The sequence below is a fragment of the Alnus glutinosa genome, chromosome 6, assembly GCF_958979055.1.
Source record: "Alnus glutinosa chromosome 6, dhAlnGlut1.1, whole genome shotgun sequence".
Lineage (NCBI taxonomy): Eukaryota > Viridiplantae > Streptophyta > Magnoliopsida > Fagales > Betulaceae > Alnus > Alnus glutinosa.
Genome location: NC_084891.1, coordinates 26,570,556 through 26,586,518, shown reverse-complemented (window position 1 = coordinate 26,586,518; position 15,963 = coordinate 26,570,556). Strand labels below are relative to the sequence as shown.

At 37.6% G+C, this 15,963-nt stretch overlaps 2 protein-coding genes across 2 annotated transcripts; both read right to left on the bottom strand.

The window, feature by feature from the left end:
* Window positions 1-2,665: 2,665 nt before the first annotated feature.
* LOC133871671 (uncharacterized) lies at window positions 2,666-5,229 on the bottom strand. The gene is made up of 5 exons (XM_062309097.1): window positions 5,128-5,229; window positions 4,314-5,086; window positions 4,016-4,163; window positions 3,779-3,925; window positions 2,666-3,610 (listed from the first exon to the last, which is right to left on the bottom strand). The coding sequence occupies exons 1-5, from the start codon at window positions 5,227-5,229 to the stop codon at window positions 2,666-2,668; spliced, it is 2,115 nt and encodes a 704-aa protein (XP_062165081.1).
* Window positions 5,230-5,371: 142 nt separating this feature from the next.
* LOC133870751 (ABC transporter G family member 25) lies at window positions 5,372-14,732 on the bottom strand. Its single transcript, XM_062307957.1, has 3 exons — window positions 14,501-14,732; window positions 13,522-14,359; window positions 5,372-6,814 (listed from the first exon to the last, which is right to left on the bottom strand). Exons 1-3 carry the CDS (start codon window positions 14,630-14,632, stop codon window positions 5,769-5,771), a joined length of 2,016 nt encoding a protein of 671 aa, XP_062163941.1. The 5' UTR covers window positions 14,633-14,732; the 3' UTR covers window positions 5,372-5,768.
* Between the last annotated feature and the right edge of the window lie 1,231 nt (window positions 14,733-15,963).

Here is a 15,963-nt window from a genome sequence, read left to right as displayed (position 1 = left end):
GATTTACTACTTGCTCACAATATATATATATATACACCATAGTTTATACTCTATGGTTATGTATAATAACATATTGTTATTTTGTTGCTTGTATACTATAATTATGTACTATATTTTATAATATGTCTTATATAGTTACATATTATATATTTATGTTATTAATAAATGTATAGAGGTTGTTCATAAACTCGGGCTTGAACTCCGGTTTGATCACACATTAAAAAATTTAATAGCCTAACTCGAGCTCTAGTTGAGTCAAGCTTGTCGAATAACTCTACTCGGCTTGAATGGCATTCTCAATAATCTCAAGCTTGAGCTCAAGCTCGCTCAAGTTTTAAACGAGTCAAAGTTGAACACACACTTTATAGCTCGATTCAATCAGTTTGAACTTGACTCATAAACGAACCAGTCTTAAAATCTTAAAACTCGGCTTAATTAGATCTCTTACTATTCAACGAATACCTACAAAATAAGTAGAAACGTAATTGATTGTGTGGACTGTGCTAATACGGGCTTGTTTTGGCTATTGGTTAGTTCTTAGTGGGACACTGGGACGGGCTTATATAATGTGTGACCATGCACATAACATATGAGCCCATACCCTTACTTCTAATTGCTGTTATTTAGCCCATTAAAGAAACACTCTTTAGTACTCATTTCTGAAAACTGAATTCTTTAAAAAGAGCCGATTCTTTAAGGAGTGGTAAAAAAAATAAAATAAAATGACATTTTGTCTCATTTTTTAATGAGCTAGCTCCTCTTCGGTTCAAATGAACGGAGAGAGAATCCGGTTCCCCTATGCTCTTTGGAGAAGAAAAAATGTGTGAAAACACACTTTACATTTTTACACTTCATGAAAATAAGTGTTCGGCCTAAATTGTACGTTGTGTGGCAGTTTATATTTTTTTTTTTTTTTTTAAAGAATGAGTAAAACTATATATTGACAAAACAAATCAACTGTACAACAAAAGGCGTACAACCCAAACAATAGAAAGCAGAACTACTAGAAAACCTATAGGAATATCCATGCTACACTCATGGAACTAAACCACAAACACCAAAAAAAAAAACAAAAAAACAACCCTACCCACAATGGAACAACTAACTCAAAATAAAAGTATCAATGTTCCATTTGTGACAAAGAATAATATTCTCCATAGTTTTTGGAAATTTGCCTTTTCCATAAACTCGACACCGAACTTCCCAAAAATTTGCTTCAAAACCTGCTCTTCAGTGAGAGGTTGTCTACCAACTTTTAACTAATTTCGGGCTCGCCATATCCAATACACAGCAGAGCTCAAGATAAGTCTACAAATTGTCCTCATCAAACTCTTACTATTCCAGGTTCTACATCCTTCATCAATCACTTCACTCTAACTTGTATAACAATTCAGCAAGTCACATTGCTGTAAACAAGTTTTCCAAACTCAGGAGCTAAAACCACAAGAAAAGAAAATGTGGTTTCGACTCTCAACACCAGACTTGCAGAAACCACAATTAACATCCCCTTTAAAACCCCAAGCAAGCAACCAGTCCCCAGTAGTTAGCCTATTGAGAAGAGCTAATCATAGGATAAAAGCTTGTTTGAGAATAGCAAAAGAATGCCAAACCAACGGCCACCACCTCACAGCCTCCTTTTTCTTCCTTAGGTGATTCCAAGTTTATGCACAAGTGAACACACCAAACTTGGCAAGACTCCAAACAGGTTTGTCAATTCCACCAATCGACACATCCATCAATCTACTTTGAATGGCTACAAGATCTTCATAACACGCTGGGCTCTAACACCAATTACCCTGTTTAAGGGCAATATCTAGCTTAGCATCCAGTCTACTATTGGAGTCATATATAACTCTAAAGCCAAATCTGTCAAAGAGAGCTCCAAAGGGGTGCGAATTATCTACCCATAAGTGAATATTGGAACCATTCATAACATCAAATCTAAGAAAACCCCGAGCTAAGCTCCTGATTTTTAGTAACTTCCTCAAACACCAAGAGCTGTTATTAGGGATGGTCACATTCCAAAAGCTTCTACCTTTTAGCAGGTACTCATGAACCCAAGCAACCCACATGGATCCAGATTTATTAAATATACTCCAAATGTGCCTCATCATAGAAGAGATATTCCAAATCTCAACATCTTTTAGCCCCAAACCCCATTCCTTTTTAGGGAAACAAATATCATTCCAATAAATTTTTGCCTTGGCAGTATTACATCACTACCATTACAAAGGGAACGGCTAAAATTCTGACTAATATCTTTAAGAATGCTCTTAGGAAGAATGAAGATACTGGACCAATAAACCTGGATGCTATAGAGTATAGAAGAAAGGAGTTGTAACCTTCCTGCAAAAGGCAGCTTTTTGGAGGACCAAGAATTATTGCGACCTGCAATTTTTCTACCAAGACTCTGCAATCCCCAGCAGACAATTTTGAAGAAATGAGAGGGACCCCCAGGCATCGAACATGCAACTTCCCCTTCCGCATAAGGAAGCCTTCAGCCTATCTGAGACTTAAGAGCAGAAAAATGAGCTCTTAGAAGGATTGGCTCTTAAACCTGACAAACCCTCAAATTCCAATAAAGCTGCCTTAATGACTGAGATGGAAGATAAGCTGGCCTCAGAAAACAACAACAAATCATCTGCAAAGCAGAGGTGAGTGATATTCATCCTGGAGCATCTAGGATGATATTTAAACACCCCTCTCTAGTATACTCTTGCATCAATCTAGAGAAAACCTCCATGGCTAGGACAAACAAATAAGGGGATAAATGGTCACCCTGTCTTAAACCTTTTTCACCTCTAAAATACCCCACCAAAGTCCCATTAATAGAAATAGAAAACCTTGGAGAAGTAATGCACACCTTGATCCATTTGGTGAAAAGAGCAGGGAACCCAAAACAGGAAAGACAATGCACCAAAAAATCCCAATCCACAAAGTCATACACCTTCATGAGGTCTACCTTTATTGTGCATCGAGGATTACCCCCAGGTCGATGATAGTTTCGAACCAATTCTTGAGCCAAAAGAACATTCTCAGATATGCTTCTTCCTGGGATGAAAGCAGATTGAGATCTACTTATCAAAGGATCCAGAAATGGCAGCATCCTGTTAGAGAGAATATTGGTTATACATTTGTAAAGGACATTGCAACATGCAATAGGTCTAAAATCCCCCATTACCGAAGCATTGACCTTCTTAGGAACCAAGGTTAAGATTGTGGCATTAACCTCTTTGAGAAGAAGGCCAGTACTAAAAAAATTCTGAATGGCAGCAACCACATCTTCACCCACAATGTGCCAAGAAGACTTATAAAATTTCACTATGAAGCCATCCGGGCCTGGGGCCTTATTATCTTTCATGCTAAATATAGTATTTTTTATCTCCTCTGCCGTGACATCTCTACCCAACGTAGAAGCTTTCTCAGCCGGCACAATAGGAGAAATCAACTGCTTAGCCCTATCAGCACAGGCAGTAGAAAAATGAGTACTCTTAGTACCTAACAGTTTCTTGTAAAAATCCACAGCTATCGCCTTCACCTTAGCAATATCTTCCACCCGTTGACCATCCTCATCATACAAGTAGGAAATGAAATTTCTAGCCTGTCTGCCCTTAAGGAGACAGTGAAAGCATTAATTATTTTAGTCTCCAAGCTGCAACCACTGATTGTGAGTTTTATGCTTTAAAAGAGCTTCTTCAGCTTTCATGATAGACAGGTAAGCATGAAGGCATTCCCTTTCCTTCTACAAACAATTAGCTCTACCCCTAGAATCAAGCACAGCCTTTTTAGCCATGTCAAGGGACTCACGAGCTTGTAAAACTTTGTTCCCAAGATTACCAAAACATTTGGGAGTCTGAGCCTTCAACACGGCTTTAAAAGCTTTCAACTTCCTGCAAAGCCTATACATAGGCACTCCATGAATCTCCTAAGCCCAACAGTTGGCTAGCCAATCCGAATAATCAACATGCTCCAACCAAAAATTACAAAATTTGAAAGGTTTAGGGCCATAACTCACCATACTACCCATAGTAATAAAGGCATGAGAGTGATATGAGATACCAGCAGATGCAAAATCAACCATGGTACCCCCAAATCTACCCATCCATTCCTCATTTACCATAACACGATCTAGCTTCCTTGCCACAAAACTAGATCCTTCACTCCTGTGTATTCCAGGTGTAAAAACAACCACTAAATTTTAAATCCACCACATCCAAATCATTTAGACATTCCTCAAATTCCAGATCATAAGAATTAAGGCTATCCAAACCCATTTCTCTTCCAAATGTCTCACAACATTGAAGTCGCCACACAGCGTCCAGGGATTAGGAAACACCCTATTCTTGATGGTAGACAAGTGTTTCCATAAAGGCCTTCTATCAAGAGGTTTGTTAGCCCCATAGACAAAAGACTGGAACCACCGAGACCCATCTTTCAGATAGTGCACACAACAACTAATACACTGATCGGTCTTGTCAAAGGTACAGACATCAAAATCTAGCTTATCCCAACAAACCCAAATCCGGCCCAAATAATGTTGCTCATAATTGGAACAAAAACCCCAATTAGGAAAAAGAGATTCCATGAACACATCAGCCTTATTATACTTTACTCTAGTCTCAATAATGCAGATGAGTTTTATCTTCTTCTCCCTTACAATTCTTTGAACCTCTTTTTGCTTGGAGAGATGGTTCAAACCCTTCACATTCCAGACTAAGAGGTTCATGAATGTGGAGATAACCCCCCCCCCCGCATCCGCATCCACATCCACATCCACATCCACATCCATATCCACCAATTTACCCTTTCCTCTGTCCTCATGCACAGGAGTCTCCATAGCATCCAATTCCTGCTGTAAAGCCAGGTTAGACTTCCTAATTTGAGCATCATCAAACACCTGACCATCCACCCTAGCTAGAAGATGAAAAGAGTTGGACCAATGTCGGCTATTGTCTGACGATATAGACCGAGGCTTTGGGGTCTTTATAAACTTCACCACTGTCCACTGATCAGGACACGAAGGATCTGACTTGTCAACCCCAATAGCTTTTTCTTTAACCTTGTCAGGCTCAACCTTAGTACCTTGCTGCACAAAATCTTTTTTCTTATGTATCCACACAGGTTTACCAGGCTTGGTACATGTATGAGTAGCATGACCAAACAACCAACACGTCTTGCATCTAATTGGTAGCCAGGGGCATTCCACACAAATTTTAAGTATATTACCATCAATCCCAAGAACATCTATTTATTTAGGAAATTCATCATCTACATTCACCTCAACAAGGACTCTAGCAATTAACGTAATAAATGCCATGCAAACTACCAAGTGAATTTGTAAATGAGATAAAGTGTTGATCAACATGATAAATATCATGCAATCTGCCAAATCAATTTGTTAACGAGACAATATTATGTGAATTGTGCATGATAATACATATTTTAGTGACCGGCGCGATTGTAGTAACATAACCACGCTCTTTTAACAAACTAGCGAGTCTTGGTTGAGCTCATCATTCTTTACACTTAATTTACTTATGCAAACTGATCATTAATGGTACAATATTACAATTGGCGTCAATTGAATTAGTAGTGGCTACGCCCTAGCTAGTGAAAAAAGAGAAAGAGATCGATCATAAGCGGCCAGGATCTAGATATAATTGGCTTGTGCATATATATCCATCCTCCTGTGCGCTCCAGTTATTTGAAGAATTACAATTACGAGGAGATCGAACGTACACCTATATCGTAAGACAGCTAGATCGAATTCAAGCTTTGATGCGCCTCAAAGCAATGTAAGCCAATAACCTATACCCCACAAACATCAAGAACAAGACGCCAACGCTCACCACAGGGCTGATTTGCCTTCCGATGTCTTCTTCAATAAACTTGCAGGCAGCTGATGATGATGATGATCTATCGCAACCCAACAAGGACGAAAGTTTCTTCCCTTCTCCATATTGCACGTTGATGAGGAGCCTGTAACTGTAAAAGGTGGTGGAAATATATTTGATCCAAGCCATGCAAGATGGCACCTTGTGAACGTAAAATCCTCCGGTTAATACAAACGCCAGCATTGTGACGGTTACGACTGTAGAAGCCTGTTTGGCATCCATGATAGCGGCGCCTAGAAAAAGGCCGAGACCCTGAGACACGAGGACATAGCCGAGCAGAAGCAGCAGAGTCAGGAGAAAAGCATCCAACGTGGGTTTTAGTCCGGCCATCCAGTAAGTGACAGTGAGAAAAATGGTGGGGAGAATGAGCTCCATCGGCAAATCTCCGACGATTCGAGCCATGAAGTATGAAGAAAGAGTGTACATACCGGAAGCCCGTTCCTTCATAAAGATGGCACGTTCTTGAGGGAAGGCGAAGACAGAGTTAAACGACGGGAAGACTCCCCAGAAGATGGAAATGAAGAAGAGGAGGCCTAGACGATCTTGAATGTCTAGAAAATCCGAGTGCCACCACATCAAACCGGCCAATATTGCGGCGGTGATCACCTGGAAGACCCTAAGCGTGTTGAACGATTCGTGTTTCCGTTCCTTGAGGCTTCTTTGGAGGAGTATTCTGAACTGGTTGAACCATGCGGAAAAGGAGATTATATTGCTGCATGAATAAAATCTGTGCTCTCTTGAAGAATGGCTTCCAATAACAATATTATTCGTCCCTTTTGTTGGATTGATGGTTGCACTAGTACTGTCCATGCAGGCAGCTTTTACCTTCGGAGCCAACAAGGTGTTGTACGAGGAAAACATGATGTGCTTGATATTTGGCTTATCTCTTTCACTTACAGTACCATCCACCTGGCAAACACCTGCGGCACAAATGAAGAGAAAAGGTTTCAATCACAGATTGATGACTAATATCCCTTTGATAAAATTCAAAATGCCTTACAAGTATGGAGCAAATAGTTATGAATTATAGACAATTAGGAAGGTTAAATTATTAATTAATAAATGATTAAATTTAGTTAAATTTGTAGAATAATTGACCTTGAGTTCCAATCAATCTTTATAATTCACTTATTATTTTAATTAGAGAAAATTTCACTTACCAATCTTTCATTACTCTTGAAATCATACTCTTAAATTTTAAAAAGTGTCAATTTAAAATCAGTACTATCTTTAAATTTCTTACAATGCATGTCAATCCTCACATTCAAATTCAACGTTAAATCAAACGGTTGACGAGTAAAATATTTATTATACCCCTAAGATGTTTATAAAATTACAAAAATACATTGATTTAATAATTATTATTTTTTAAATATTTAATGAGTCACTTGCTGAAGAATAATTTGAATATATCCATGTATCAATAATTTGAGTACTAGTGTTAAAATGTACGTTAAATAATTGAATGACACGCATCCAAACTAGAGTTAAATGTTTATGAGTATAGAATATATATATGAAATTTTGACTTATATGTAAGTTAAAAGTAAAGCAACATTAAAAGAAGAGGGCACTTTAGAAAAATGATCAGCAAAAATAATAGATTACTCTTGTGGGTCGTATGTGTGTTGTTATTATTTTTTTGTTGTTGTTGTTGTCTTTTCGAGTGAACCTGGCTGTTTTCAAAGTTAGATAAAGATAAGATAATTAGATAGGACAAGACTTTGTTGAGAGGGATTACTCTGCTGCTAAAAGCAATATATCGATGTACGAGAAGGCCACTGAAACATAAGATTTTCACAAACCGTTTAAAGCATATATCAGTTTAATAGGTTGAATTAAACAAATGTCAATTTAATAAGCTAAATTAAAAAAATTAAAAAATAAAAGTAAATGATAAATAAAGACATATTATTTGATTAGTTTAATCCACCTAATGACACGTACAAGCAAATTATTTGTATATACCAAAGTTACAAATAAAGGTGGACCTAGTGTGAGTGGTAAGGTGGGATTCCACTCAAAAGTTGGTGGCCGGTGCGCTGGTAGGGCGACCACTTCCCATCTTTATTGTATAAAACTTTGCTTTTTCAATTTAATTCAAACTTTTTTGGGATTTCATATATATAATTGGGAAGAAGAATGGGCAGATCAGAGTTAAATTCAAAGCCATCCAACACGTGTTTTTTTTTTTTTTTATTTACAGGGGGAAAGGGGAGAGGGGATCAAGCCATCCAACACGTGTTGCTCTTCAACATATCATGCTGTACATTAATAAGACTTAGAAAAAGTTGATGGAATGAAAAGCGGACGCTAGAAAAGAAAAAGTTGAATTAATGATCAGATCGAACTTGCGAGATCACTGAAGTACTCAGATAAGTTTTAAGAGAACGAATTGAATTGCCAAGTGTACGTTTGACAGGTGTTAGGTGTATGTAATGGGGAAGGAAGATGGGGACATCCGACATCCTAGGCTAGCTATATAGGCTTAGCTTTGAAAATGAGACCAATCTTGGTTTCTTTTTTCATTGCAAGGAGAAAATCTTGACTCTACCCCATAACATGATCATCACTAATTTTTTCTTTTTCTTTTTTCCCACTTTTTACAAAGAGTAGTTTTAGAGTGTTGGCCACTTATCTTTTCATAGAGTTGTCACTGATATCAGTGATCAAAGAAATGCCAAAAAAATCAGTGGTCAAAGCCAATAAGAGCAAAAGAAATTGAAAGAGATCGATCTAGCTAGGGTTTCCATTAGTGCAATCCTCATCATCCACCATAATGGGGTCAATTAATTAGCTGATTATCAATGAGACAAATTAAGAGACGATACTCATAATCCACTAGTATGTTTTGTCTAGCTGAAAGTGTTTTCTAATGGCATGACCAAAAGTAATAACTTGGATGTGATATATAGTTGAGTGCTCCCCCCCTGCAAATAGAAATCTAAGGCCTCATTTGATCCCAACCATAAATGGGGTTATAGTAGCTAGAATCCTAGATATTATAGATACTGCTAATGACTTTCAATTAATATATCAAAGAACTTCCTTTCCAAATGATAAAATATTTTTATTACGGTTTAGTTTCAATTGAAATTAGATCTATTGTGATTGAATCAGTATTCTAATCCAAACAGCTAGATCTAACCCCTAAATTAAAGGAAAAGAAAACCCTTGTGGAGCTATGATAGAGATTTTGCCCATTTTCTGGGTAAGTAAGGGTAGGTAAGCCTTCTAGAAATGATCTCTCACGTCTGGATAATTGCTAGCAATCTGAACGGTAAATTGCTAAGAATTTAAATCCATAGAATCATGGTCGTGGCACCGGTTATCGTGGGACACAGAGCAATGCTCCACCTTCAACATTTCCTTAACTAATCATTGTGTCCAAGAATAGATTAAAGGGAAGGCTAAGAGACAAAGCCCCAAAGTTTGTGCATGCATTATTCAAGGAACTCATAGTCAAAGAGCACTTGTACAGTCGTATTGCATTATTTAATTCCAAGGCTGGTTAGTGACATACCCACCGAGACATTCAAAAATGTCACCAACTTCAAATGTATGGAGACATTAATTTGTGCCCAAGACTCAACTTGACACGTAGTCCGTTTGGGTGTTAAATTTTTTAAAATTAGAATTCAATTTTAATTTATTGCATAAATTTTGAAGTATAACTTTATAAAATAAAATTTAAAAAAATATTGAATAAAATATAATTTATTTTTTAAAAAAGTAAAAACAAATAAAAAATAATTAGAATTCAACTCTCCAAACTAATAAAGTTTTCATGCAATTTTATACTACCAACTGACTTGGTTCCGAGCTAGCCCATGGTTTATCACCTAACAAATGATGTGACCCCATTTGTCAGACCAGGTAGGTTGTTGCTGGGGCTAATGGATTAAATCATTTCATTTTAAATACTCAATAAAACTTGTACCACAAGTTGTTATGTATTACCTAAGGGACTCAAAGATTTTGTTAAATAACTTAAAAGAAAATATAGAATAAGGTATATATATATATATATATATATATATATATATATATATATGATGTAAATTACTATGGCCAATAAATATATATAGATGGAGTTGTGGTAGTAGAGATTGTTAGAACTCCTTTTAGTGTTCTTTTAAGTCAATATCGCACTTTTATTTTTTAATAAAAATATAAAAGATAAATCAAATTGTAATTTTTTTAATTAAAAATAAGGTGTTACGTTATTATAAAAAAATTTCAAAAAAACACAAAAAAGAACCCTAGCAATTCTCGTAATTACATTCATAGCGGATGCAATATTGATGCCATTATGAGAAATGGTTAAAATGACGTGGCAGCCACAATAACCCTATTTAACTTTAGTCAACTAATTCCGTTCAACGAATCAATTAATTCCCTAGGGTATCTAATATCATAATTAAAGTAAATCCTTATTTGGACGGTCCAAACTCCAAAGACCATTCGTACAATCGTTTATATTCTAATCGGGAAAGAAGTTAAAGAGAACATGAATCTAGGGTCCACTATCTCCAATATAATATCCTAATAAATCTCGCTACTTAATTAGGGTATGTTGGGGGCCATACTTCTTCCATAAATGATAAATATCTCTAGTAGGATAAAAACAGTATAGGCACTAAAAGTCACGATTCTCAAAGCTTCTCTCCATTGAGGAATGATATTTATATCTCTCAATTTTAAATTTAATTATATGAAAATGTGTAGAAAATATGTGTAACAAAAATAAATTCAAAACTCAGACCTTTCATAAGGCTAGTTATTTAATAAGAGTGCTGCTAGTTAAGATTATCAATGTATTATATTTATAAGTCAATCAGTAAACAATTAATATTAATTTTCAATTTTTGTTACTCAATTTTCAAATTTTGTTACCTATTCTTAGAGAATAAGAAGAGGAGATTATCATACTCACATTTTGGCCCAAGAGGAAATAACCCATTCTCTTCTCTCGAACTTTCTTCTTCTTTCCTAGGGAGCCTCCCAAGCGACTGATCTGTGTCGAGGAGGGGAGGTTTTCAAGCCTCCCTTCCTCGGCTCTGCTTTTTCCCTTAGTCTCTTGGGGCTAAGGCGTTTTTGTTCCTCCCTAAGGTTTCTCTTGTGGAGGTTTGAGGCTCCCAACCGTTAGGGTTATGGAGTTTTTGTCCCTCCGATTAGATCCGGTTGTGGGTGTTTGTTTCTCATAGTCCGTTTGGGTTATGTTGTTTTCTTGTTCTTTGTTTTGGCAGGAAAGCTTACTAGTGAGGTGCCTGAAGGAGAAGGGCCATCCCGGCGTGTCGATGGTGGAGTTTGGTCATGTTCTTCTTTTTCCACATTTTTCGAAGGCCCGATCTGCGCTTTTCCACTGTCTTCTGCTTGACATGCGACTTCCAGCTGTGTTTGCCGCTGTCTTCTGGTTCGGGATCTGCTTGCTACGGCGGCATTGAGGTGCGGTGTTTGGCGCGTGGTGACCACACGCCTGGGTGGTTTTCACCTGGGACTGCACGTGGATGATCACGCTCCGTTCTTTTAGGCTGTGGCTAGTGGCGATCAAAGGATGTTGGTGAAAGTCTGTTGTGGGGCTGTTTTGGGCACACGCGCCGTCACCGGCTGTGGTTTTTCCGGATGGTAGTTTCTGTGTGGGTTTTCCTGTTTTGTTTCGTTTGTCTTTCAATTGACAGGTTGCTTTGTAGTTATTAACCTGATCAGTGCTTTTAGCCCAGACTATGTGACCAACTCCTAGATTAAGCAAAGTTATAAGTTAGCCCAGAAGCATCATTTTGGTTGGCTATGTTTTATGTGAAGCAATCTGTTTATATTTACCTGAATTCTGTTTGGATCAAATTGGGTGCACACCTTTATGGTGGTAAAATTTATATATCTTTATGGTGGTTTATGTCCCTCTCTTTATGTTTTAATGAAAGTTTAACTTTTTTATAAATAAATAAATTAATTAAAAAGAGAAAAAAAAAAAGAAAGAAAAAAGAAAGAAAGAAGAAAGAAGAATAAGAATAGAATTGTTTGATCAGTACTGCCACGAAACGAATCAATTGACGGAACTTAAAGCTGCATCCAACCAATCAACATCGAGAAAGTAGAGATCACGTACACGAGCAAAATTGGAAACTTCCACAATCACCTGGTCTCTCTTGAAGGAGGCACCGGTGCACTGCATGGGCTAGCTTGGATAAAATTTTTCTCTAAATTAATTAATTTGGAGGAATTTTTACTAATTAAATTAATATGTAATTCTTACTTGCCCACATATAAATTAAAAAGATATATGAAAATCATATATATTCTCGACATATATAAATTTAATTGGAAGAAATTTCCGTATGAGAATAGCACTTATGCGCTAACGAATCTTGTGGGATTAATCCCTTATAAAAGCTGAAAAGAGCGAGGAAAAAGGATTGGAGCATAAGGAGTCAAATCGAGTTGGCTAGCTAAAAGAGGAAAAAAGAAGTTGTGAAGGGGAAGAGACAGTCAAACTCGGGAAAAAAGGACACGTGGTGGAGTGCATCAGAAAACTATTTTCCCACCAAAAAGATCTCTCAATAATAGGGAATTAAAGCAGAACACAGTACGTGTCGTGATTCTATATATCGGCCTTTCTACCTACTGGAAGAATATAATAAAATAATTAACTACTAATTTATTGAACACTCCACCACCGCCACCAACACCACCAGCTGCAGGGGGGCCATCGTCATTTGCCACCCAAACACCACTCGATTGGGCATGGCTTTTTATTTTTTTTTTCTAATAATTAAGTGGCATGGCTTCTTTTGGGGGGATGCTGTAGTAGTACTGAAAAGGTGCGAGAGAATTTAATTTATTTATTTTTAATGAAAAAAAAGGGAGGATTAATATTAGAGGATTAAAAACATGCATGTCGCCTGGCTCACACACTCTACAAGACACCAACATTAATATCCAACCCCTACAGCTAATGTTGTGACAGAGGATCGATAATCAATGCGTCATCGGTTCGACACTAACTTGGTTTCTATATGGACCAAGCTGGTCAGTAATATTAATGGAGAAATCTAACCCATTCTCGAGTTAGAAAAAAAATAAAAATTTATAGTATTTTTAAATGTCGCATCAATTAAAATTAAAATGAATACTCATTCGTGTAAGATTTTTCATATTAATAACCAAAACAATGAGCATACATGGAGAAGTAGAAAATAAGATCCTCCCTTCCAAAATGAGATGGCGATTTATATAGACACGATTTTTAAAAGTATTAAATAATATAAAATTATGTATTGTTAGACGCATAAACTATCTATTTCTTTTGAAATTAATAGGTCCTTGGCCATGAACCTCCTGACTCTCTGACATGCTGGCCGAATTATAACTAGACCCTTGAAATTTAAGAGGACAATGATATTAGAAAATGCTCTAGATTAAAGAACCAAACGGAGCAGAAAAGTTGCTAAAAGGAAGACATTTTCGACCAAAAGAGTTGTGTACGTACTTCTTCTTCTTTTTCTGCTGTAAATAATTATTGACAGCAAATCCTAGTCATCCGAGTCTACTCAACAAGCCCCACAAAATGAACAGAAAAATAAAAAAACGAAAAAATAAAACAAAAAGCTAGCAAAAGCTTACGTACCGTTGGCGAGATCAAGCAGGAAGTCCGCAGGATTCATGGAGAAAGACGGCGAGAACCCAACCGACTCAAAGTAGCCGACAGCCTCACTCCCTTTCCCAAAGTAGAAGCACCTCCCCTCCGACAGAACCAACACGGAGTGGAACATCTGGTAAACTCGGCTGGACGGCTGGTGCATGGAAGTCACTATGGTCTTTCCCTTCTGAGCCAGCGACCCCAACGTGGCAACCAACCGGTGCGCCCCGGTGGAGTCCAATCCCGACGTGGGCTCGTCCAGTATCAGCAAACTAGGATTAATCAGCATCTCGTTAGCTATGCTCACTCTCTTTCTCTCCCCGCCAGATATCCCACGTATGAAGCTGTTCCCTATGATTGTGTTCTGGCATTTCACCAGACCCAGCTCGGAGATCACCGACTCGGCGACTGAGATTTTCTCCTTTTTGGATATCGTTTGGGGCAGGCGAAGGAGGGAGCAGAAAACTAGGGTTTCGCGGACTGTGAGGTGGGGGTAGAGAATATCGTCCTGGGTCACGAACCCCGTGCGTCTCAGCACGCTTTTGCTGAGCTTACGGTCGTTGGCGACGATTTTTCCGGTCAAGCCGTGTCCGTGGAGTCTCCCCGCAAGAGCATTGAGGAGCGTGGATTTCCCGCTCCCTGACGGGCCTAGGATGGCCATGATTTCGCCTGGGGAAACCATGCCTGTGATCCCACTCATGATTGTTCGTTCTTCGATCGTGGCCGTTGATCTCTGATCGGTTTTTGTGGGCCCGTGACAAAACATGCGGCTGATACCGCGCTTCTGCTTGTTCTCAATCTTCACTCGGTAACTCACGTCCACGAACTGCATGAAATGTCAAAAGAAATCTTAAAAACATCAATATTATCATAATATGTCTTTTTTTTTTTTTATGTAAGTACCATAATATGTCTTAAGTACTGCGTCATGAAAGCGCTAGAAAAAGACTCCCACTCTCTCTCATACCTTGAGAGTAATAGGATAGCAAGAAGACAATAAAGATGGCAAGTCACGTGTATCTCGAGGTCCATCTTTCGGAAAACCTGGGCCGTCCGATGACTCTCTATTGGGAGTTTGTACACCGCCAAACCCTTGCATTATTTTCTTTTGCTTAATTTCTTCTCTTACCTAAAAGAAAAAAAGTGGGAAAGGCAGAGAGAGAGAGAGAGAGTTATTGGGGAAAAGAGGGATTGATGAAGAGAGAGCGGGATGCTTGAACACGAACCCTATTTATTTTGGTTTAAGGTCCCGGTGCGTGCCACGTCAAAGTGAAACGCCAACAGCAAAGTTGCAACGTGGCAGCTCCGTGTGCGATTTGGCAACTAGTAAAGGTTGGTCATAGAAAGTGCTTCTAATTAATATCTTCTTTTTTTTTTTTTTTTTCTTCTGATTCTCTCTCTTTCTCGATTAAGAGCGAGAAAAAGTTTTTGACTGAGATAGAGAGTGAGTGAGTGAGAGGAAAGAAAGAGGGCAGAGGCCGAGAGCCATTACTGTTTCATAACTCAAAAAGCTCATTTCAAAGGAGAAAGTAAGAGAGAAGAGAGAGAGAGAGAGAGAGAGGAAAAACTTTAATCGGGATGATCGAGGGAGATGACTTTGGGATGAGAGTGGGCAAAGTGTGTAGCAATTACTGCAGTTCATGCCTAACATTGATCAGTATCTTAAATACAGCGTTAGATTCGCAAGAAATCATGTCAGAATGTTACGATCGATATCCAGAAGAAAAATACGGCTTTTACTTTACACTACTCTCTTACCTCATATATATATATATATATTGGCATATATCAGTCTTGAATAAGTCGATCCTTGTTTTTTCAACAAAAAAAATAAAAAATAAAAATTTACAAGAGCCCATAAGATAAGATAAAAAGTTAGATATGAATATAATATATAGTATTTTTCTAATCTTTATACAACTAATATCGTAATTTGTAATTAGTGAAATAACTAAAAACTTGTTACTAATTAATTAAATTAATAAGTTAAAATTCTTAATCATTCTACTAATTACAAGCTGTTGGACCAATTTATAAAAACAAATTTATGGTGAAAGTTACAAATTAACAATACTATAGTAACACGTACGTACGTACTACGTACTCTTCTATTTGAGCAGTAGAAAGATAGAATTTGAAACTCAATTTGTATAATTGATGTCTGCTTAGACCTTAGGCTCTTTTTAAGTGATCAGAATCAAGGAATAGAATAAACATGTGTGACCTAAAGTAGGTGCATGTCCTAGCTAGGCCTGTTATTTATCTAGTCGGATTCATTTCATCAGTCTTGCTCAACCACTTTTACTTTGAGTCCAGGGACAAAATACTAGCTAGCTAGCTAGGACAAATCCCATTAATATATTCTCATATATATATATGTCCTCCAAACTTTTGTATTCAAAGAAGAACACCATAGAAGTTTGAGACCAG

Coding starts and splice junctions, on each gene's coding strand:
- LOC133871671 (XM_062309097.1), bottom strand. CDS start 5,229: ATGGTAATATACTTAAAATTTGTGTGGAATGCCCCTGGCTACCAATTA. Junction 3,926..4,015: donor TTATTACTATGGGTAGTATG/GTGAGTTATGGC, acceptor TGTTGGGCTTAG/GAGATTCATGGAGTGCCTAT. Junction 3,611..3,778: donor TTGACATGGCTAAAAAGGCT/GTGCTTGATTCT, acceptor TGTCTCCTTAAG/GGCAGACAGGCTAGAAATTT.
- LOC133870751 (XM_062307957.1), bottom strand. CDS start 14,632: ATGCAAGGGTTTGGCGGTGTACAAACTCCCAATAGAGAGTCATCGGAC. Junction 14,360..14,500: donor GCTATCCTATTACTCTCAAG/GTATGAGAGAGA, acceptor CATTTCATGCAG/TTCGTGGACGTGAGTTACCG. Junction 6,815..13,521: donor CCTGCTTGATCTCGCCAACG/GTACGTAAGCTT, acceptor TTTGTGCCGCAG/GTGTTTGCCAGGTGGATGGT.